At 47.6% G+C, this 25745-nt stretch overlaps 1 protein-coding gene across 1 annotated transcript in view; it reads right to left on the minus strand.

Annotated features, from left to right (window-relative positions):
• The window catches only part of LOC116362711 (calcium uniporter protein, mitochondrial), a 70341-nt gene extending 61379 nt beyond the window's left edge, over positions 1-8962 (minus strand). The window contains exon 1 of the mRNA XM_031816829.1: positions 8924-8962. Within this exon, the coding sequence (XP_031672689.1) occupies positions 8924-8962 (39 nt within the window). The remainder of the gene's footprint in view (positions 1-8923) is intronic.
• Positions 8963-25745: the final 16783 nt, after the last annotated feature.

The raw sequence follows: 25745 nt of genomic DNA on the forward strand, positions 1-25745 counted from the left end.
CAGGAACGGGGGCTATATTAACCCCTCACGACTACAACGGGGCTATATTAACCCCTATATTAACCCCTATATTAACCCCTATATTAACTCCTATATTAACCCCTCACCACTACAACAGGAACGGGAGCTATATTAACCCCTATATTAACCCCTCACCACTACAACAGGAACGGGGGCTATATTAACCCCTCACCACTACAACAGGAACGGGGGCTATATTAACCCCTCACGACTACAACAGGGGGCTATATTAACCCCTATATTAACCCCTATATTAACCCCTCACGACTACAACGGGCTATATTAACCCCTATATTAACCCCTCACCACTACAACAGGAACAGGGGCTATATTAACCCCTCACCACTACAACAGGAACAGGGGCTATATTAACCCCTCACGACTACAACGGGGCTATATTAACCCCTATATTAACCCCTATATTAACCCCTCACCACTACAACAGGAACGGGGGCTATATTAACCCCTCACCACTACAACAGGAACGGGGGCTATATTAACCCCTCACCACTACAACAGGAACGGGGGCTATATTAACCCCTATATTAACCCCTATATTAACCCCTCACCACTACAACAGGAACGGGGGCTATATTAACCCCTCACCACTACAACAGGAACGGGGGCTATATTAACCCCTCACCACTACAACAGGAACGTGGGCTATATTAACCCCTCACGACTACAACGGGGCTATATTAACCCCTATATTAACCCCTATATTAACCCCTATATTAACCCCTCACCACTACAACAGGAACGGGGGCTATATTAACCCCTATATTAACCCCTATATTAACCCCTCACCACTACAACAGGAACGGGGGCTATATTAACCCTATATTAACCCCTATATTAACTCCTATATTAACCCCTCACCACTACAACAGGAACGGGAGCTATATTAACCCCTATATTAACCCCTCACCACTACAACAGGAACGGGGGCTATATTAACCCCTCACCACTACAACAGGAACGGGGGCTATATTAACCCCTCACCACTACAACAGGAACGGGGGCTATATTAACCCCTCACGACTACAACGGGGCTATATTAACCCCTATATTAACCCCTATATTAACCCCTATATTAACCCCTCACCACTACAACAGGAACGGGGGCTATATTAACCCCTCACCACTACAACAGGAACGGGGGCTATATTAACCCCTCACGACTACAACAGGGGGCTATATTAACCCCTATATTAACCCCTATATTAACCCCTCACGACTACAACGGGGCTATATTAACCCCTATATTAACCCCTCACCACTACAACAGGAACGGGGGCTATATTAACCCCTCACCACTACAACAGGAACGGGGGCTATATTAACCCCTCACGACTACAACGGGGCTATATTAACCCCTATATTAACCCCTATATTAACCCCTCACCACTACAACAGGAACGGGGGCTATATTAACCCCTCACCACTACAACAGGAACGGGGGCTATATTAACCCCTCACCACTACAACAGGAACGGGGGCTATATTAACCCCTATATTAACCCCTATATTAACCCCTCACCACTACAACAGGAACGGGGGCTATATTAACCCCTCACCACTACAACAGGAACGGGGGCTATATTAACCCCTCACCACTACAACAGGAACGTGGGCTATATTAACCCCTCACGACTACAACGGGGCTATATTAACCCCTATATTAACCCCTATATTAACCCCTATATTAACCCCTCACCACTACAACAGGAACGGGGGCTATATTAACCCCTATATTAACCCCTATATTAACCCCTCACCACTACAACAGGAACGGGGGCTATATTAACCCCTATATTAACCCCTATATTAACCCCTATATTAACCCCTCACCACTACAACAGGAACGGGGGCTATATTAACCCCTATATTAACCCCTCACCACTACAACAGGAACGGGGGCTATATTAACCCCTATATTAACCCCTATATTAACCCCTCACCACTACAACAGGAACGGGGGCTATATTAACCCCTCACCACTACAACAGGAACGGGGGCTATATTAACCCCTCACGACTACAACAGGGGGCTATATTAACCCCTCACCGCTACAACAGGAACGGGGGCTATATTAACCCCTCACCACTACAACAGGGGGCTATATTAACCCCTATATTAACCCTATATTAACCCCTCACCACTACAACAGGAACGGGGGCTATATTAACCCCTCACCGGCTGTATTCCTGCCTTTTGTCCCATATCTGATCCTTTTGTGTTTTCTTACAGCCCTCTGATTGGGCAACGTTACAGTGCCACAACACTGAACTGCAGGTACCTAAAATGATACAGATTACGCCAAATGAATGCATGCCCTATACACATGGAATCACTGACCCTATAGACATGGAATCACTGACCCTATAGACATGGAATCACTGGCCCTATACACATGGAATCACTGACCCTATAGACATGGAATCACTGGCCCTATACACGTGGAATCACTGACCCTATACACGTGGAATCACTGACCCTATAGACATGGAATCACTGGCCCTATACACATGGAATCACTGACCCTATAGACATGGAATCACTGGCCCTATAGACATGGAATCACTGACCATATAGACATGAAATCACTGGCCATATACACATGGAATCACTGACCCTATAGACATGGAATCACTGGCCCTATAGACATGGAATCACTGGCCCTATAGACATGGAATCACTGGTCCTATAGACATGGAATCACTGGCCCTATAGACATGGAATCACTGGCCCTATAGACATGGAATCACTGGCCCTATACACATGGAATCACTGGCCCTATACACATGGAAACACTGGCCCTATACACATGGAATCACTGGCCCTATAGACATGGAATCACTGGTCATTCTAATAATGGAATCAAATCAAATCCAATTGTATTTGTCACATGCGCCAAATACAACAGACCTTACAGTGAAATGTTGACTGACAAGCCCTTAACCAACAATGCAGTTTCAAAAATATATATATATCTTAAGGTAAAATAAAAGTAACAAATAATTGAAGAGCAGCAGAAAATAACAATAATGAGGCTATATACAGGGGGTACCGGTACAGAGTCAATGTGGAGGCTATATACAGGGGGTACCGGTACAGAGTCAATGTGGAGGCTATATACAGGGGTACCGGTACAGAGTCAATGTGGAGGCTATATACAGGGGGTCCCTGTACAGAGTCAAATGTGGAGGCTATATACAGGGGGTACCGGTACAGAGTCAATGTGGAGGCTATATACAGGGGGTACCGGTAGCAGAGATCAATGTGGAGGCTATATACAGGGGGTACCGGTACAGAGTCAATGTGGAGGCTATATACAGGGGGTAACCGGTACAGAGTCAATGTGGAGGCTATATACAGGGGGTACGCAGTACAGAGTCAATGTGGAGGCTATATACAGGGGGTACTTAAGTAGGACAGAGTCAATGTGGAGGCTATATACAGGGGGTACCAGTACAGAGTCAATGTGGAGGCTATATACAGGGGGTACCGGTACAGAGTCAATGTGGAGGCTATACAGGGTGTTACGGTACAGAGTCAATGTGGAGGCTATAATACAGGGGTAACCGGTACAGAGTCAATGTGGAGGCTATATACAGGGGGTATCGGTACAGAGTCAATGTGGAGGCTATATACAGGGGGTACCAGTACAGAGTCAATGTGGAGGCTATATACAGGGGGTCCCAGTACCAGAGTCAATGTGGGAGGCTATATACAGGGGGTACCAGTACAGAGTCAATGTGGAGGCTATATACAGGGGGTACCGGTACAGAGTCAATGTGGAGGCTATATACAGGGTGTTACGGTACAGAGTCAATATGGAGGCTATATACAGGGGGGTACCAGTACAGAGTCCAATGTGGAGGCTATATACAGGGGGTACCAGTAACAAGTCAATGTGGAGGCCATATACAGGGGGTACCGGTACAGAGTCAATGTGGAGGCTATATACAGGGGGTACCAGTACAGAGTCAATGTGGAGGCTATATAAAGGGGGTACCGGTACAGAGTCAATGTGGAGGCTATATACAGGGGTACCAGTACAGAGTAAATGTGGAGGCTATATACAGGGGGTACCGGTACAGAGTCAATGTGGAGGCTATATACAGGGGGTACCGGTACAGAGTCAGTGTGGAGGCTATATACAAGGGGGTACCGGGTACAGAGTCAATGTGGAGGCTATATCACAGGGGGTACCGGTACAGAGTCAGTGTGGAGGCTATATACAGGGGGTACCCGGTACAGAGTCAATGTGGAGACTATATACAGGGGGTACCGGTACAGAGTCAATGTGGAGGCTATATACAGGTGGTACCGGTAACAGAGTCAATGTGGAGGCTATATACAGGGGGTACCGGTACAGAGTCAATGTGGAGGCTATATACAGGGGGTACCGGTACAGAGTCAATGTGGAGGCTATATACAGGGGGTACCGGTACAGAGTCAATGTGGAGGCTATATACAGGGGGTACCGGTACAGAGTCAATGTGGAGGCTATATACAGGGGTACCGGTACAGAGTCATGTGGAGGCTATATAACAGGGGGTACCGGTACAGAGTCAATGTGGAGGCTATATACAGGGGGTACCGGTAACAGAGTCAATGTGGAGGCTATATACAGGGGGTACCGGTACAGAGTCAATGTGGAGGCTATATACAGGGGGTACCGGTACAGAGTCAATGTGGAGGCTATATACAGGGGGTACCAGTACAGAGTCAATGTGGAGGCTATATAAAGGGGTACCTTATGGTAACAGAGTCAATGTGGAGGCTATATACAGGGGTACCAGTACGAGTCAAGTGTGGATGGCTATATACAGGTGGTACTCGGTAACAAGAGTTCATGTGGAGGCTATATACAGGGGGTACCGGTACAGAAGTCAGTGTGGAGGCTATATACAGGGGGTACGCGGTACAGAGTCAATAGTGGGAAGGCTATATACAGGGGGTACCGGTAGCAGAGTCAGTGGTGGAGGCTAATATACAGGGGGTAACGGTACAGAGTCAATGTGGAAGGCTATTATACAGGGGGTACCGGTACAGGAGCTATGTGGAGGCTATATACAGGTGGTACAGGTAAAGAGTCAATGTGGAGGCTATATACAGGGGGGTACCGGTACAGAGTCAATGTGGAGGCTATATACAGGGGGTACCGGTACAGAGTCAATGTGGAGGCTATATACAGGGGGTACCGGTACAGAGTCAATGTGGAGGCTATATACAGGGGGTACCGGTACAGAGTCAATGTGGAGGCTATATACAGGGGGTACCGGTACAGAGTCAATGTGGAGGCTATATACAGGGGGTACCGGTACAGATCAATGTGGAGGCTATATACAGGGGGTACCGGTACAGAGTCAATGTGGAGGCTATATACAGGGGGTACCGGTACAGAGTCAATGTGGAGGCTATATACAGGGGGTACGGTACAGAGTCAATGTGGAGGCTATATACAGGGGGTACGTACAGAGCGCAATGTGGAGCTATTACAGGGGGGTACCGGTACAGAGTCAATGTGGAGGCTATATACAGGGTGTTACGGTACAGAGTCAATGTGGAGGCTATATACAGGGGGTACCGGTACAGAGTCAATGTGGAGGCTTATATACAGGGGTACGGTACAGAGTCGAATGTGGAGGCTATATACGGGGGTACCGGTACAGAGTCAATGTGGAGGCTATATACAGGGGGTACCGGTACAGAGTCAATGTGGAGGCTATATACAGGGGGTACCGTACAGAGTCAATGTGGAGGCTATATACAGGGGGTACCGGTTACAGAGTCAATGTGGAGCGCTATATACAGGGGGTACCGGTACAGAGTCAATGTGGAGGCTATATACAGGGGGTACCGGTACAGAGTCAATGTGGAGGCTATATAAGGGTGTACGCGGTACAGAGTCAATGTGGGAGGCATATACAGGGGTACGTACAGAGTCAATGTGGAGGCTATATACAGGGGTACCGGTACAGAGTCAATTGGAGGCTATATACAAGGGGGTACCGGTACAGAGTCAATGTGGAGGCTATATACAGGGGGTACCGGTACAGAGTCAATGTGGGAGGCTATATACAGGGGTACCGGTACTAGAGTAGTGTGGCAATGTAGGAGGGGCTATATACAGGGGGTACCGGTACAGAGTCAATGTGGAGGCTATATACAGGGGGTACCGGTAAGCAGAGTCAATGTGGAGGCTATATACAGGGGGTACGGTACAGAGTCAATGTGGAGGCTATATACAGGGGGTACCGGTACAGAGTCAATGTGGAGGCTATATACAGGGGGTACCGGTACAGAGTCAATGTGGAGGCTATATACAGGGGGTACCGGTACAGAGTCAATGTGGAGGCTATATACAGGGGGTACCGGTACAGAGTCAATGTGGAGGCTATATACAGGGGGTACCGGTACAGAGTCAATGTGGAGGCTATATACAGGGGTACCGGTACAGAGTCAATGTGGAGGCTATATACAGGGGGTACCGTACAGAGTCAATGTGGAGGCTATATACAGGGGGTACCGGTACAGAGTCAATGTGGAGGCTATATACAGGGGGTACCGGTACAGAGTCAATGTGGAGGCTATATACAGGGGGTACCGGTACAGAGTCAATGTGGAGGCTATATACAGGGGGTACCGGTACAGAGTCAATGTGGAGGCTATATACAGGGGGTACCGGTACAGAGTCAATGTGGAGGCTATATACAGGGGGTACCGGTACAGAGTCAATGTGGAGGCTATATACAGGGGTACCGGTACAGAGTCAATGTGGAGGCTATATACAGGGGGTACCGGTACAGAGTCAATGTGAGGCTATATACAGGGGGTACCGGTACAGCAGTCAATGTGGAGGCTATATACAGGGGGTAACCGGTACAGAAGTTCAATAGTGGAGGGCTATAATACCAGGGGGTACCGGGTACAGAAAAGTCAATGTTGGAAGGCTATAGTACAAGGGGGTACCGTGTGGTACAGAGTCAATGTGGGAAGGCATATATAACAGGGGGGTGTTAACGGTACAAGAGTTCAATGTGGAGTGCTATTAACTACAGGGGGTCACGCGGTACAGAGTCCAATGGTGGAGGCTATATACAGGGGTACCGGTACAGAGTCAAATGTTGGAGGCTATATACAGGGGTACCGGTACAGAGTCCAATTGTGGAGGCCTATAGTACAGGGGGTACCGGTACAGAAGTCAATGTGGAGGCTATATACAGGGGGTACCGGTACCCAGAGTGCAATGTGGAGGCTTATACAAAGGGGGTACCGGTACAGATCCAATGTGAGGCTATATAAGGGGTACGGTAAGAGTCATGTGGAGGCTATATACAGGGGGTACCGGTACAGAGTGCAATGTGGAGGGCTATATAACAAGGGGGGTACCGGTACAGAGTCAATGTGGAGGCTATATACAGGGTGGGGGGGTACCGGTACAGAGTCAATGTGGAGGCTATATACAGGGGGTACCGGTACAGAGTCAATGTGGAGGCTATATACAGGGGTACCGGTACAGAGTCCAATGTGGAGGCCTATATACAGGGGGTAACCGGTACAGAGTCAATGTGGAGGCTATATACAGGGGGTACCGGTACAGAGTCAATGTGGAGGCTATATACAGGGGTACCGGTACAGAGTCAATGTGGAGGCTATATACAGGGGGTACCGGTACAGAGTCAATGTGGAGGCTATATACAGGGGGGTACCGGTACAGAGTCAATGTGGAGGCTATATACAAGGGGGTACCGGTACAGAGTCAATGTCCGGTTATCAAGGTAATTGAGGTAATTATGTACATGTAGGTAGAGTTATTAAAGTGATTATGCATAGATAATAAACAGAGAGTAGCAGCATAGAAGGGGGGTGCAGATAGTCTGGGTAGCCATTTGATTGGATGTCTCCTGGCTTGGGGGTAGTAGCTGTTTAGAAGCCCCTTGGACCTCGACCCGCCTCTCCAGTACCGCTTGATTGATTAATTTATGATGCCATGTGCTAACGCTACAGTATGTGCCAATGCTAGCAAAACGCTAGCAAACTCGGAGCGAAACGCTAGCAAACTCGGAGCGAAACGCTAGCAAACTCGGAGCGAAACGCTAGCAAACTCGGAGCGAAACGCTAGCAAACTCGGAGCGAAACGCTAGCAAACTCGGAGCAAAACGCTAGCAAACTCGGAGCAAAACGTTAGCAAACCGTATTTAGCCAGGGCCCGTGGGGTTCTATTTAGCCAGGGCCCGTGGGGTTCTATTTAGCCAGGGCCCGTGGGGTTCTATTTAGCCAGGGTCTGTGGGGTTCTATTTAGCCAGGTTACATGGGGCCCATAGGGTTCTATTTAGCCAGGGACCGTGGGGTTCTATTTAGCCAGGGACCGTGGGGTTCTATTTAGCCAGGTACCGTGGGGCCCGTAGGGTTCTATGTAGCCAGGGCCCGTAGGGCTCTATTTAGCCAGGGCCCGTAGGGTTCTATTTTGCAAGGGCCCGTGGGGACGTATTTAGCCAGGGCCCGTGGGGTTCTATTTAGCCAGGGCCCGTGGGGTTCTATTTAGCCAGGGCCCGTACGGTTCTATTTAGCCAGGGCCCGTGGGGCCCGTAGGGTACTATTTAGCCAGGGCCCGTAGGGTTCCATTTAGCAAGGGCCCGTGGGGTTCTATTTAGCCAGGGTCCGTGGGGTTCAATTTAGCCAGGGCCTGTGGGGCCCGTAGGGTACTATTTAGCCAGGGCCCGTGGGGCCCGTAGGGGTTCTATTTAGCCAGGGGCCGTAGGGTTCTATTTAGCAAGGGCCCGTGGGGTTCTATTTAGCCAGGGTCCGTGGGGTTCTATTTAGCCAGGTTACATGGGGCCCGTAGGGTTCTATTTAGTCAGGGCCCGTGGGGTTCTATTTAGCCAGGTACCGTGGGGGCCCCGTAGGGTTCTATTTTGCCAGGACCCATGGGGCCGTAGGGTTCTATTTAGCCAGGGCCCGTGGGGTTCTATTTAGCCAGGGCCCATGGGGTTCTATTTAGCCAGGGCCTGTGGGGTTCTATTTAGCCAGGGTCCGTGGGGTTCTATTTAGCCAGGACTTGTGGGGTTCTATTTAGCCAGGGCCGGTGGGGCCCGTAGGGTTCTATTTAGCCAGGGCCCGTAGGGTTCTATTTAGCCAGGGCCCATGGGGTTCTATTTAGCCAGGGCCCATGGGGTTCTATTTAGCCAGGACCCCTGGGGTTCTATTTAGCCAGGGGCCGTAGGGTTCTATTTAGCCAGGGCCCATGGGGTTCTATTTAGCCAGGACCCCTGGGGTTCTATTTAGCCAGGGACCGTAGGGTTCTATTTAGCCAGGGCCCATGGGGGTTCTATTTAGCCAGGGCCCGTGGGGTTCTATTTAGCCAGGGCCCGTAGGGTTCTATTTAGCCAGGGCCCGTGGGGTTCTAATTAGCCAGGGCCTGTGGGGTTCTATTTAGCCAGGGCCTGTGGGGTTCTTTTTAGCCTGGGCCTGTGGGGTTCTTTTAGCCAGGGCCCCTGGGGTTCTATTAAGCCAGGGACCGTGGGGTTCTATTTAGCCAGGTACCGTGGGGCCCCGTAGGGTTCTATTTTGCCAGGACCCATGGGGCCGTAGGGTTCTATTTAGCCAGGGCCCGTGGGGTTCTATTTAGCCAGGGCCCATGGGGTTCTATTTAGCCAGGGCCTGTGGGGTTCTATTTAGCCAGGGTCCGTGGGGTTCTATTTAGCCAGGACTTGTGGGGTTCTATTTAGCCAGGGCCGGTGGGGCCCGTAGGGTTCTATTTAGCCAGGGCCCGTAGGGTTCTATTTAGCCAGGGCCCATGGGGTTCTATTTAGCCAGGGCCCATGGGGTTCTATTTAGCCAGGACCCCTGGGGTTCTATTTAGCCAGGGGCCGTAGGGTTCTATTTAGCCAGGGCCCATGGGGTTCTATTTAGCCAGGACCCCTGGGGTTCTATTTAGCCAGGGACCGTAGGGTTCTATTTAGCCAGGGCCCATGGGGTTCTATTTAGCCAGGGCCCGTGGGGTTCTATTTAGCCAGGGCCCGTAGGGTTCTATTTAGCCAGGGCCCGTGGGGTTCTAATTAGCCAGGGCCTGTGGGGTTCTATTTAGCCAGGGCCTGTGGGGTTCTTTTTAGCCTGGGCCTGTGGGGTTCTTTTTAGCCAGGGCCCCTGGGGTTCTATTAAGCCAGGGACCGTGGGGTTCTATTTAGCCAGGTACCGTGGGGCCCCGTAGGGTTCTATTTTGCCAGGGCCCATGGGGCCGTAGGGTTCTATTTAGCCAGGGCCCGTGGGGTTCTATTTAGCCAGGGCCCATGGGGTTCTATTTAGCCAGGGCCCGTGGGGTTCTATTTAGCCAGGGTCCGTGGGGTTCTATTTAGCCAGGAGTTGTGGGGTTCTATTTAGCCAGGGCCCGTGGGGCCCGTAGGGTTCTATTTAGCCAGGGCCCGTAGGGTTCTATTTAGCCAGGGCCCATGGGGTTCTATTTAGCCAGGGACCGTAGGGTTCTATTTAGCCAGGGCCCATGGGGTTCTATTTAGCCAGGGCCCATGGGGTTCTATTTAGCCAGGGCCCGTGGGGCCCGTAGGGTTCTATTTAGCCAGGGCCCGTAGGGTTCTATTTAGCCAGGGCCCATGGGGTTCTATTTAGCCAGGGACCGTAGGGTTCTATTTAGCCAGGGCCCGTGGGGTTCTATTTAGCCAGGGCCCGTGGGGTTCTATTTAGCCAGGGCCCGTAGGGTTCTATTTAGCCAGGGCCCGTAGGGTTCTATTTAGCCAGGGCCCGTGGGGTTCTATTTAGCCAGGGCCCGTGGGGTTCTATTTAGCCAGGGCCCGTGGGGTTCTATTTAGCCAGGGCCCGTGGGGTTCTTTTTAGCCTGGGCCCGTGGGGTTCTTTTAGCCTGGGCCCGTGGGGTTCTATTTAGCCAGGGCCCGTGGGGTTCTATTTAGCCAGGGCCTGTGGGGTTCTTTTTAGCCTGGGCCCGTGGGGTTCTATTTAGCCAGGGCCCGTGGGGTTCTATTTAGCCAGGGCCTGTGGGGTTCTATTTAGCCAGGGCCTGTGGGGTTCTTTTTAGCCTGGGCCCGTGGGGTTCTATTTAGCCTGGGCCCCTGGGGTTCTTTTTAGCCAGGGCCCGTGGGGTTCTATTTAGCCAGGGCCTGTGGGGTTCTATTTAGCCTGGGCCCGTGGGGTTCTATTTAGCCAGGGCCCGTGGGGTTCTATTTAGCCAGGGCCCGTGGGGTTCTATTTAGCCAGGGCCTGTGGGGTTCTATTTAGCCTGGGCCCGTGGGGTTCTTTTTAGCCAGGGCCCGTGGGGTTCTATTTAGCCAGGGGCCCGTGGGGTTCTATTTAGCCAGGGCCTGTGGGGTTCTATTTAGCCTGGGCCCGTGGGGTTCTTTTTAGCCAGGGCCCGTGGGGGTTCTATTTAGCCAGGGCCCGTGGGGTTCTTTTAGCCAGGGCCCGTGGGGTTCTTTTAGCCAGGGCCCGTGGGGTTCTATTTAGCCAGGGCCCGTGGGGTTCTTTTTAGCCAGGGCCCGTGGGGTTCTATTTAGCCAGGGCCTGTGGGGTTCTTTTTAGCCAGGGCCCGTGGGGTTCTATTTAGCCAGGGCCTGTGGGGTTCTTTTTAGCCAGGGCCCCTGGGGTTCTATTTAGCCAGGGCCCTGGGGTTCTTTTTAGCCAGGGCCCCTGGGGTTCTATTTAGCCAGGGCCCCTGGGGTTCTTTTTAGCCAGGGCCCCTGGGGTTCTATTTAGCCAGGGCTCCTGGGGTTCTTTTTAGCCAGGGCCCGTGGGGTTCTTTTTGGTATTATAATTGTTTTTATTTTACCTTTATTTAACCAAGTCAGTTAAGAACAAATTCTTATTTTTCAATGACGGCCTGGGAACAGTGGGGTTAACTGCCTTGTTCAGGGGCAGAACGACAGATTTTTACCTTGTCAGCTCGGGGATTCGATCTAGCAACCTTTGGGTTAAGTTTATTTTTAAAGGGAATAGGGTGCCATCTGGGACAGACAGGTAGTAGATGAATCGAGGAGGTTTAGAGACTCACTTCATTCATAAAAACAACACACACACAGACAGTCACTCGTACCTATAGCCTGCTTCCACTAAACAAGCACACAGAAATGTCTCTCTCCTCTTTGGGACGAGGGGGGAAAACTGTTCAGGCTGTGACAGAATGTTCCTGGGAGACGAATGGTTCTAATCTCCCCAGAATGCTCAGTGGTTGACCTTCTCAACCAGGAGGGTGATGATACATAACAGAGACAGGTAGCTCAGTACAACACATAGAGCAGACCTGTCTGTCCATCTGTTACAGCAAGAATTTATAATGCTTGAAAGGAGCATGAATCTCTCTCTCCCTTTCCCGAGAGAGAGAGAGAGAGAGAGAGAGAGAGAGAGATATGCCAGAGGGAATAGTCTCACGATTCACTAATATGGTCATTCGTTTCTCAGAACAGAGAGGGGAAACTAAATGTTCTCTTAGGTGTGTAGTTAAGTCTGAGAGTGAGAGAGAGAGAGAGAAGAGACTTAGCTATACACCTAGGAGAACATTTAGTTTCCCCTCTGTTCTGAGAAACTAATGACCATATTTGTGAATCGTGAGACTATTCCCTCTGGCATCTCTCTCTCTGTCTCTCTCTCTCTCTCTCTCTCTCTCTCTCAATTCAATTCAATTCAAGGGCTTTATTGGCATGGGAAACATGTGTTAACATTGCCAAAGCAAGTGAGGTAGACAACATACAAAGTGGAATATATAAAGTGCAAAACAACAAATCTCTCTCTGTCTGTCTCTCTCTCAACGTCACCCTCTCTCCCTTCCTCTAGTCCTCAGAGAGAGATACACAGGTTAGTAAGTCACGCGAAAATAAACACACACACACACACTATGCTACCTCACACACACACTATGCTACCTCACACACACACTATGCTACCTCACACACACACTATGCTACCTCACACATACACACACTATGCTACCAAACACTATGCTACCTCACACACACACACTATGCTACCTCACACACACACACACTATGCTACCTCAACGCACACACTATGCTACCTCACATACACACCACACTATGCTACCTCACATACACACACACTATGCTACCTCACACACACACACAACTATGCTACCTCACACACACCACTATGCTACCTCACACACACACTATGCTACCTCACACACACACTATGCTACCCTCCACACACACCACTATGCTACCTCACACACACACTATGCTACCTCACACACACACTATGCTACCTCACACACACACTATGCTACCTCACACATACACCACCACTATGCTACCTCACACACACACACTATGCTACCTCACACACACACACTATGCTACCTACACACACCACACACTATGCTACCTCACGCACACACTATGCTACCTCACATACACACACTATGCTAACTCACATACACACACACTATGCTACCTCACACACACACTATGCTACCTCACACACCACTATGCTTACCTCACACACACACTATGCTACCTCACACACACACTATGCTACCTCACACAGACACTATGCTACCTCACACAGAACACTATGCTACCTCACACACACACACACTATGCTACCCTCACACACACTACACACTATGCTACCTCACACACACACTATGCTACCTCACACCACCACTATGCTACCTCACACACACACTATGCTACCTCACACAGACACTATGCTTACCTCACACAGACACTATGCTACCTCACACACACACATATGCTACCTCACACACACCACTATGCTACCTCACACACACCTATGCTACCTCACACACACACTATGCTACCTCACAACACACTATGCTACCTCACACACACACTATGCTACCCTCACACACACACTATGCTACCTCACACACACACTATGCTACCCTCACAACACACACTATGCACCTCACATACACACACTATGCCTACCTCACATACCACAACACTATGCTACCTCACACACACACACACTATGCTACCTCACACACACACTATGCTACCTCACACACACACTATGCTACCTCACACACACACTATGCTACCTCACATACACACACACTATGCTACCTCACACACACACACACTATGCTACCTCACACACACACTATTGCTACCTCACACACACACTATGCTACCTCACACACACACTATGCTACCTCACACACACACTATGCTACCTCACACACACACTATGCTACCTCACACACACACACACTATGCTACCTCACGCACACACTATGCTACCTCACACACACACTATGCTACCTCACATACACACACACTATGCTACCTCACACACACACTATGCTACCTCACACACACACTATGCTATCTCACACACACACTATGCTACCTCACACACACACTATGCTACCTCACATACACACTATGGTACCTCACATACACACACACTATGCTACCTCACATACACACACACTAGGCCTCACACACACACTTCTACCTACACACACCACAACACACTATGCTACCTCACACACACACTATGCTACCTCACACACACACTATGCTACCTCACACACACACTATGCTACCTCACACACACACTATGGTACCTCACACACACACACTATGCTACCTCACACACACACTATTGCTACCTCACATACACACACACTATGCTACCTCACATACACACACACTATGCTACCTCACACACACACTATGCTACCTCACACACACACTATGCTACTTCACACACACACTATGCTACCTCACACACACACTATGCTACCTCACACACACACTATGCTACCTCACACACACACTATGCTACCTCACACACACACTATGCTACCTCACACACACACTATGCTACCTCACACACACACACACTATGCTACCTCACACACACACTATGCTACCTCACACACACACTATGCTAACCTCACATACACACACACTATGCTACCTCACACACACACTATGGTACCTTCACACACACACACACTATGCTACCTCACACACACACTATGCTACCTCACACACACACACTATGCTACCTCACACATACACACACTATGCTACCTCACACACACACACACTATGCTACCTCACACACACACTATGCTACCTCACACACACACTATGCTACCTCACACACACACACACAAGTAACGCGCGGGTGGACTCAAAGCCAGCAGTTAGAGAAGCGGGGTGGGCGGATTTGGGGTCATGAAATATTGTGTGGATGAAGGGTGGGCAGAACGCATAAAGAGAAAACAATGCATTCACAATCCATAACTGTCTCATTCATATCTATAGGCTACAGAGAGGTGTTTCTGTCATTAGAGGATGATAGCTATGTTGTGTGTGATAATTTGTATAGCGATTCTCCTGCAGAATTAAGCATTTATTGCAGTAAAAGTATACATTTTGACTCGGAGTGAAGAAATATGATTTTTTTTTCTTCGTTCAGCATCTTGAGAATGAATGTGCGGTTAGGGACCGTCTGTAAAGGTGCCATTTTATCAGCGTCATAAAAGCTCATAGTATTTCTATACCACGGTTAGGGACCATCAGCTTTTATGACGCTGATAAAGATGGCACCTTTACAGATGGTCCCTAACCGTGGTATAGAAATACTGTCTGTAAAGCTGATAGTATTTCAACCACAGTTAGTAAAGTATGTATGTAAAGGTGCCATCTTTATCAGCATCATAAAAGCTGATTGTATTTCTAGTACAGTTAGGGACCGTCTGTAAATGTGCCATCTTTATCAGCGTCATAAAAGCTGATTGTATATTTCTAGGACAGTTAGGGACCGTATGTAAAGGTATTTATCATCATCATAAAAGCTGATTGTATTTCTAGGACAGTTAGGGACCGTATGTAAAGGTATTTATCAGCATCATAAAAGCTGATTGTATTTCTAGGACAGTTAGGGACCGTATGTAAAGGTATTTATCAACATCATAAAAGCTGATTGTATTTCTAGGACAGTTAGGGGCCGTCTGTAAAGGTATTTATCATTATCATAAAAGCTGATTGTATTTCTAGGACAGTTAGGGACCATATGTAAAGGTATTTATCAGCATCATAAAAGCTGATTGTATTTCTAGGACAGTTAGGGACCGTATGTAAAGGTATTTATCATCATCATAAAAGCTGATTGTATTTCTAGGACAGTTAGGGACCGTATGTAAAGGTATTTATCATCATCATAAAAGCTGATTGTATTTCTAGGACAGTTAGGGACCGTATGTAAAGGTATTTATCATCATCATAAAAGCTGATTGTATTTCTACCACATAAAATATGCATAATATCCGAACTGAAAACTTATCGAAAAAACATGTTGGGTCATTTTTAATAACTTTTACCGTCAAACTGAAAATCTTTCCTGTTACTTTTAGAGGCCTATTGCATTTTCACCCCGGTTCCTAAACATGCTGCACCGAGATGGAAAAGGAAAGAACGAAAGATTCAATGGAGTTTATCAATTTATGACATTACTACAGTGAGCAAAGGGTTGATTTAGTCTCCACGGCAACAAGTAATGACAGAAGAGGAGTTGAATGTATCTATCTATCTAATTGTAGAGAAGTTAACAAATAGCCTGCAAATATCATCTAAAAAAAAAATCCTGTCAAAACCTACAGCACATGTATGTATGTTTTCTATGTATGTGTATGTATGTTTTCTATGTATGTGTATGTATGTTTTCTATGTATGTTGTCTATGTATGTGTATGTATGTTTTCTATGTATGTTGTCTATGTATGTTTATGTATGTTTTCTATGTATGTTTTCTATGTATGTTGTCTATGTATGTTTATGTATGTTTTCTATGTATGTTTTCTATGTATGTTGTCTATGTATGTTTATGTATGTTTCTATGTATGTTTTCTATGTATGTTTTCTATGTATGTTGTCTATGTATGTTTATGTATGTTTTCTATGTATGTTTTCTATGTATGTTGTCTATGTATGTTGTCTATGTATGTTGTCTATGTATGTTTTCTATGTATGTTTTCTATGTATGTTTTCTATGTATGTTTTCTATGTATGTTTCTATGTATGTTTTCTATGTATGTTTTCTATGTATGTTGTCTATGTATGTTTATGTATGTTTTCTATGTATGTTTTCTATGTATGTTGTCTATGTATGTTGTCTATGTATGTTGTCTATGTATGTTGTCTATGTATGTTTTCTATGTATGTTTTCTATGTATGTTTTCTATGTATGTTTTCTATGTATGTTTTCTATGTATGTTTTCTATGTATGTTTTCTATGTATGTTTTCTATGTATGTTTCTATGTATGTTTATGTATGTTTTCTATGTATGTTTTCTATGTATGTTGTCTATGTATGTTTATGTATGTTTTCTATGTATGTTTCTATGTATGTTGTCTATGTATGTTTATGTATGTTTTCTATGTATGTTTTCTATGTATGTTTTCTATGTATGTTGTCTATGTATTTATGTATGTTTCTATGTATGTTTTCTATGTATGTTGTCTATGTATGTTGTCTATGTATGTTGTCTATGTATGTTTTCTATGTATGTTTTCTATGTATGTTTTCTATGTATGTTTTCTATGTATGTTTTCTATGTATGTTTTCTATGTATGTTTCTATGTATGTTGTCTATGTATGTTTATGTATGTTTTCTATGTATGTTTTCTATGTATGTTGTCTATGTATGTTGTCTATGTATGTTGTCTATGTATGTTGTCTATGTATGTTTTCTATGTATGTTTTCTATGTATGTTTTCTATGTATGTTTTCTATGTATGTTTTCTATGTATGTTTTCTATGTATGTTTTCTATGTATGTTTTCTATGTATGTTTTCTATGTATGTTTTCTATGTATGTTTCTATGTATGTTTCTATGTATGTTTTCTATGTATGTTTTCTATGTATGTTTTCTATGTATGTTTCTATGTATGTTTTCTATGTATGTTGTCTATGTATGTTTTCTATATATGTGTATGTATGTTTTCTATGTATGTTGTCTATGTATGTTTTCTATGTATGTGTATGTATGTTGTCTATGTATGTGTATGTATGTTGTCTATGTATGTGTATGTATGTTTTCTATGTATGTTTTCTATGTATGTTTTCTATGTATGTTGTCTATGTATGTTGTCTATGTATGTTTTCTATGTATGTTGTCTATGTATGTTGTCTATGTATGTTTTCTATGTATGTTGTCTATGTATGTTGTCTATGTATGTTTTCTATGTATGTTGTCTATGTATGTTGTCTATGTATGTGTATGTATGTTGTCTATGTATGTGTATGTATGTTGTCTATGTATGTGTATGTATGTTTTCTATGTATGTTTTCTATGTATGTTTTCTATGTATGTTGTCTATGTATGTTGTCTATGTATGTTTTCTATGTATGTTGTCTATGTATGTTGTCTATGTATGTTTTCTATGTATGTTGTCTATGTATGTTGTCTATGTATGTGTATGTATGTTGTCTATGTATGTGTATGTATGTTGTCTATGTATGTGTATGTATGTTTTCTATGTATGTTTTCTATGTATGTTGTCTATGTATGTTGTCTATGTATGTTTTCTATGTATGTTTTCTATGTATGTTTTCTATGTATGTTGTCTATGTATGCGGATTAGTCCTCAGATTTTCACATCATGTTTTGTTTGTTTATTTGACCTTTATTTAACTAGGCAAGTTAGTTAAGAAGAAATTCGTATTGACAATGACGGCCTACCACCGGCCGAACCCGACCGACGCTGGGACAAATTGTGAGCCGCCCTACGGGACTCCCAATCACAGCCGGTTGTGAAACAGCCTGGATTCGAACCAGGGTGTCTGTAGTTACGCCTCTAGCACTGAGATGCAGTGCCTTAGACCGCTGCGCCACTCGGGAGCCCAGTTGTGGATGGATTATTAGCAATTGTGGGTGGGTGAGGGTAAACAAACAGCTGACACGCGCATCACTAACACAGAGAGATAGAGAGAGAGAGAGAGACAGAGAGACAGAGAGAGAGAGAGAGAGAGAGAGAGAGAGAGAGAGAGAGAGAGAGAGAGAGAGAGACAGAGAGACAGAGAGACAGAGAGAGAGAGAGAGACAGAGACAGAGACAGAGAGAGAGAGAGAGAGAGAGAGAGAGAGAGAGAGAGAGAGACAGAGAGAGAGAGACAGAGAGAGAGAGAGAGAGAGAGAGAGAGAGAGAGAGATGGAGAGAAAGAAAGAGAAACCTTCAATGAAAGAAAGGACTTGTTCCCTTGTGTTCGTTCGATGAGCGTTACCACAGCAACTCAGCTGCCTGGCCGGCTTTGTGGCCATGAAAAGGTCAGGAATACTGTACATGAACATACGTCTCTATTTCTCCCTTCATCTATCTTCTCTCCCTCCATCCATCCCTCTCCTCTCCCTCCATCCCTCTCCTCTCCCTCCATCCATCCCTCTCCTCTCCCTCCATCCATCCCTCTCCTCTCCCTCCATCCCTCTCCTCTCCCTCCATCCATCCCTCTCCTCTCCCTCCATCCATCCCTCTCCTCTCCCTCATCCCTCTCCTCTCCCTCCATCCCTCTCCTCTCCCTCCATCCCTCTCCTCTCCCTCCATCCCTCCCTCTCCCCTCTCTCCATCCCTCCCTCTCCCTCCATCTCTCTCTCCTCTCCCTCCATCTCTCTCTCCTCTCCCTCCATCCCCCTCTCTCCATCCCTCTCCCCTCCATCCCTCTCCCCTCCCTCCATCCCTCTCTTCTCCCTCCATCCATCTCCTCTCCCTCCATCCATCCATCTTCTCTCCCTCCATCCCTCTCCTCTCCCTCCATCCATCCCTCTCCTCTCCCTCCATCTCTCTCTCCTCTCCCTCCATCCCTCCCTCTCCCCTCTCCCTCCATCTCTCTCCTCTCCCTCCATCCCCCTCTCTCCATCCCTCCCTCCCTCTCCCTTCTCTCCATCCCTTCCTCTCCCTCCATCTCTCTCTCCTCTCCCTCCATCCTCCTCTCTCCATCCCTCCCTCTCCCCTCTCTCCATCCCTTCCTCTCTCTCTCCATCTCTCTCCTCTCCCTCCATCCCCCTCTCTCCATCCCTCCCTCTCCCTCAATCGCTCTCTCCTCTCCCTCCATCCCCCTCTCTCCATCCCTCCATCTCTCTCTCCTCTCCCTCCATCTCTCTCTCCCTCCATCCCCCTCTCTCCATCCCTCCCTCTCCCTCCATCCATCTCTCTTTCCTCTCCCTCCATCCCCCTCTCTCCCTCTCTCTCCCCTCCCTCCATCTCTTTCTCCTCCCCCTCCCTCCCCCCTCTCTCCGCTATTATGTCCCTCCCTCCCTTCCCCTTTGTCTGTCCTCTACTATCCATCTCATCTCCTCTCCTTCCTCCCCTCTTCATCATCTCCTTCCTCCGCTCTCCATCCTCTCCTTCCTCCGCTCTCCATCCTCTCCTTCCTCCGCTCTTCATCCTCTCCTATCCTACCAACCCCACTCCTCTCAAGCCATCTCCTCCCCCCTTTCTCTCTCTCTCTCTCAAACGGTGTTATGTGGGGTCTAAAGGGCCAGTGTGTCCCCACCACCTCCTAAATGGGGTTATTAGTTGTTGAGTCACAAGCCACTACATCAGAAAGCCCTGCCTCAGGCCGACAACACAGAAAGCCCTGCCTCAGGCCGACAACACAGAAAGCCCTGCCTCAGGCCGACAACACAGAAAGCCCTGCCTCAGGCCGACAACACAGAAAGCCCTGCCTCAGGCCGACAACACAGAAAGCCCTAGCTCAGGCCGACAACACAGAAAGCCCTGCCTCAGGCCGACAACACAGAAAGCCCTAGCTCAGGCCGACAACACAGAAAGCCCTGCCTCAGGCCGACAACACAGAAAGCCCTGCCTCAGGCCGACAACACAGAAAGCCCTGCCTCAGGCCGACAACACAGAAAGCCCTGCCTCAGGCCGACAACACAGAAAGCCCTGCCTCAGGCCGACAACACAGAAAGCCCTGCCTCAGGCCGACAACACAGAAAGCCCTGCCTCAGGCCGACAAACAGGAAAGCCCTGCCTCAGGCCGACACAAGCCCTGCCTCAGGCCGACAACACAGAAAGCCCTGCCTCAGGCCGACAACACAGAAAGCCCTTTCTTTCTTTGTGCTTCTGTTTTCTATCACAAACAAAACATCTTCATCCAAATCTCCCTGCTCCTCCCACACACACTGTTTCTACCCCTATCACTCCCTCTCCCTCTCCTCTCTCCCCCCCACCTCCTGTTTCTACCCCCATCACGCCCTCTCCCTCTCCTCTCTCTCCCCCCACCTCCTGTTTCTACCCCATCACTCCCTCTCCCTCTCCTCTCTCTCCCCCCCACCTCCTGTTTCTACCCCATCACTCCCTCTCCCTCTCCTCTCTCTCCCCCCCACCTCCTGTTTCTACCCCATCACGCCCTCTCCCTCTCCTCTCTCTCCCCCCCCACCTCCTGTTTCTACCCCATCACGCCCTCTCCCTCTCCTCTCTCTCCCCCCACCTCCTGTTTCTACCCCATCACGCCCTCTCCCTCTCCTCTCTCTCCCCCCCCTCCTCCTGTTTCTACCCCATCACGCCCCTCTCCCTCTCCTCTCTCTCCCCCCCACCTCCTGTTTCTACCCCATCACGCCCTCTCCCTCTCCTCTCTCCACACCCCTCCCATCCTGTTCGTCGTAGAGCAGAACAAGGATTTCCCCAGGGATGCCCTTCCTAGCTGGCTGCTGAAAACAACACTGATCCTCTGTATGTCTCAGCTCTCATGTTTGACTAACTGACTGACTGACTGACTGGCTGGCTAAATGGCTGGCTGACTAAATATCTGGCTGACTGACTGGCTGGCTGACTAAATATCTGGCTGACTGACTGGCTGGCTGACTAAATGGCTGGCGGGCTGACTAAATATCTGTCTGACTGACTAAATGGCTGGCTGGCTGACTAACTGACTGGCTGACTGACTAAATGGCTTGCTTGCTGACTAAATGGCTTGCTTGCTGACTAAATGGCTGGCTGGCTGACTAAATATCTGTCTGACTGACTAAATGGCTGGCTGGCTGACTAAATATCTGGCTGACTGGCTGGCTGACTAAATGGCTGGCTGGCTGACTAAATGGCTGGCTGGCTGACTAAATATCTGTCTGACTGACTGGCTGACTGACTAAACGGCTTGCGGGCTGACTAAATGGCTGGCTGCTGGACAACTACTGCACCGATTGTGTCCATGACTTAGCTCTCACATTTGGCTGACTTCCCCCCCACTACCCCCTACTCGCTCCTCCTCTCATCCCTTGCTGGTGAGAATAGAGCTACAGAATGGCCAGACAGAGATAACTACTGACTCTATAGCTCAGGGCACATGTCTCTGTCTCAAAACATTATCAGACACCAAATCCTTGCTTCCTTCCTCCGTGTTGTTACCTCAATTCCATACCTCCCTGTCAAAGCTCTTTGGAGAAGGATCCCAGGTCTACCCCCCCAGGACCCCCCCCCCCCCTCTCTCTCACGGAGGTATAATAAGAAGTGGAGACTGAGTCCAAAATGTCCGTGCGTTGTTTTCAAGGTAACCTACTCATGGACCGTCTATATCTCCAGGAGTCATGGACTGTCAGGAGTCATGGACCGTCAGGAGTCATGGACCGTCTATATCTCCAGGAGTCATGGACCGTCAGGAGTCATGGACCGTCAGGAGTCATGGACCGTCAGGAGTCATGGACCGTCTATATCTCCAGGAGTCATAGACCGTCAGGAGTCATGGACCGTCAGGAGTCATGGACCGTCAGGAGTCATGGACCGTCAGGAGTCATGGACCATCTATATCTCCAGGAGTCATGGACTGTCAGGAGTCATGGACCGTCAGGAGTCATGGACCGTCTATATCTCCAGGAGTCATTTACCGTCAGGAGTCATGGACCATCTATATCTCCAGGAGACATGGACCGTCAGGAGTCATGGACCATCTATATCTCCAGGAGTCATGGACCGTCAGGAGTCATGGGCCATCTATATCTCCGTGATTCATCCGGAAACAACATCACACTATCCATCAGTGCACACAGGGAGCAGAGACAACATAATAACGTGATCCAAAAACATGAATATCTTCAGCTGTGAGTAAATGGGGAAAAGAACGGCGATGAGGAAAGTGTCCTCTCTATGTGGCAGAATGGTCTTTATGGGCTGGGCATTATGGGCTGGGCATTATGGGCTGGGCATTATGGGCCGGGCATTATGGGCCGGGCATTATGGGCCGGGCATTATGGGCCGGGCATTATGGGCTGGGCATTATACCTGCAGTACCGAAGAAAAACTGTAGGAGCAGTCGACAACTTGGCCCTTTGCCTGCCCCCCCCACACCCCCCCACCCCCTTCCCTTGCACTCTTCCCCCCCCCCCTCTCTCCCCTGGCTGGGCCATCATACTGGGGTTATCCCAAGCGAGAGCAACACACACACACACACAAGGGAGAAGTATTGCAGTGAAGGGGAGTGGTCTGAGAGGGAAACTACACAGCACTATTTCATTCTGAGAAGAGAGAGGGCGAGAATGGGATGGAGGAGTGCAGGAAAACCCCACCCGGATCAATAGTCATGGCAGACGGAACTGTGCAACCCATAGCAGAAAGAGGGAGTAGTGTTAGCCCTGCTTCATAAGCATCTGTGATCACAAATCATGACGTTACGTTGGACCCATTTGCATTGAATAGATGTTATTTTACATGGTCAAACTAACAGCAGTGCCTATATGATGTCCTTTCCATGCAGGCGTGACCTGCTGGAGTGACGCTTCGATGTAAATGTTGTTGATCAGTAGGCTAATAGAAGTCCCAAATGGTGCTACAGATGACTAACAGACTCCTCTGATCAGCCAAAACCAGCTCGATAACTCAATGCACACACTCCTATTGAATATCCATTCGGCTGTATTGTGGGTAGTCCTGTGCCATCTTCATTTACCCACTTAAGAGATTTACCATTCAAATAAAATTAACATTATGTTGTTAAGTAGTTAGATTTTGTATATATATTAGTTTATTCAATCAAAGTCACATTTTTTGTCAGATTTTAAAATGGAGGCACGGCTGTCTCTGGGACATTGTCAGATTTTAAAATGGAGGCACGGCTGTCTCTGGGACATTGTCAGATTTTAAAATGGAGGCACGGCTGTCTCTGGGACATTGTCAGATTTTAAAATGGAGGCACGGCTGTCTCTGGGACATTGTCAGATTTTAAAATGGAGGCACGGCTGTCTCTGGGACATTGTCAGATTTTAAAATGGAGGCACGGCTGTCTCTGAGACATTGTCAGATTTTAAAATGGAGGCACGGCTGTCTCTGGGACATTGTCAGATTTTAAAATGGAGGCACGGCTGTCTCTGGGACATTGTCAGATTTTAAAATGGAGGCACGGCTGTCTCTGGGACATTGTCAGATTATTCTTATTTTAATGATATTGAATATCACCTCAAATATCGGCCAACGGGCCTTCCTTAAGCACCAGAAACCCGTCGTTCTCTAAATCATAGCTACAATAGTCTGACAGTGGCTTTGTTTCGGGTCTTTCTCTAATACATTATAAACCCACTTTGGGTCCTTGAAAAGCTGTTTATAAAAAGACTAGGATTATGAATGGAAGGAACACCTTGTCTCGTGTCCATCTTCTTCTTCTTCTTTATCGAACAGCACCCATTTACAGGAAATGGGAGATATCTTCCTGCTACAACATGTTATCTTTTACAGGAAATGGGAGATATCTTCCTGCTACAACATGTTATCTTTTACAGGAAATGGGAGATATCTTCCTGCTACAACATGTTATCTTTTACAGGAAATGGGAGATATCTTCCTGCTACAACATGTTATCTATGTCCTATTCGATAAAGAACAGAAGATGGACAATAAGTTGTTGCTTATATTACCTTGTAGCTACAACATGTTAAGTAACAATTTATTTTATTGATTTATTTTAATTTTTAAAGCTTCTCTTTTCTCACAGCTTTCTCCCGATTTAAAACGCAGAGCAAATGGAGAAGTGATAGCTGGGAAACATAAGAATGGAAGTAAATGAACACAAAAACAACTTCTCTTCGTCAATACCCTTAGTCTGTTTCTATATCTACTGTAACAACTCGCTCTGTTAAAAGGGAGGGCAGACTATGACACATAACACAACACACAGGGGATATGTGTATGACCAGGTGCTTGATAGGTTAAGCTGGCCAGCAGGGAGTGTGTGCACATCTGTGTGTTGTAGTGCATGCTGTTGGAGGAGATAAATATATATATATATCCAGGTTAGTCTCAGACCGAAACAGCAGGTCATAAAGTAATCTGTATTGGTCCTGAGAGAGAGAGAGGAGAGAGGAGAGAGGGGAGAGGGGAGAGGGGAGAGGGGAGAGAGGAGAGAGGAGAGGGGAGAGAGGAGAGGGGAGAGAGGAGAGAGGAGAGGGGAGAGAGGAGAGAGGAGAGGGGAGAGAGGAGAGGGGAGAGAGAGAGAGAGAGAGAGAGAGAGAGAGAGAGAGAGAGAGAGAGGAGAGAGAGAGAGGAGAGAGGAGAGAGAGAGAGAGAGAGAGAGAGAGAGAGAGAGAGAGAGAGAGAGAGAGAGAGAGAGCCTTGGGAAAATCCTCTGCATTATTATTAACAGCAGACTCATACATTTCCTCAATGAAAACAATGTACTGAGCAAATGTCAAATTGGCTTTTTACCAAATTACCGTACAACAGACCATGTATTCACCCTGCACACCCTAATTGACAACCAAACAAACCAAAAC

This window comes from Oncorhynchus kisutch, unplaced genomic scaffold (genome assembly GCF_002021735.2).
Source record: "Oncorhynchus kisutch isolate 150728-3 unplaced genomic scaffold, Okis_V2 scaffold878, whole genome shotgun sequence".
Classification (NCBI taxonomy): Eukaryota; Metazoa; Chordata; class Actinopteri; order Salmoniformes; family Salmonidae; genus Oncorhynchus; species Oncorhynchus kisutch.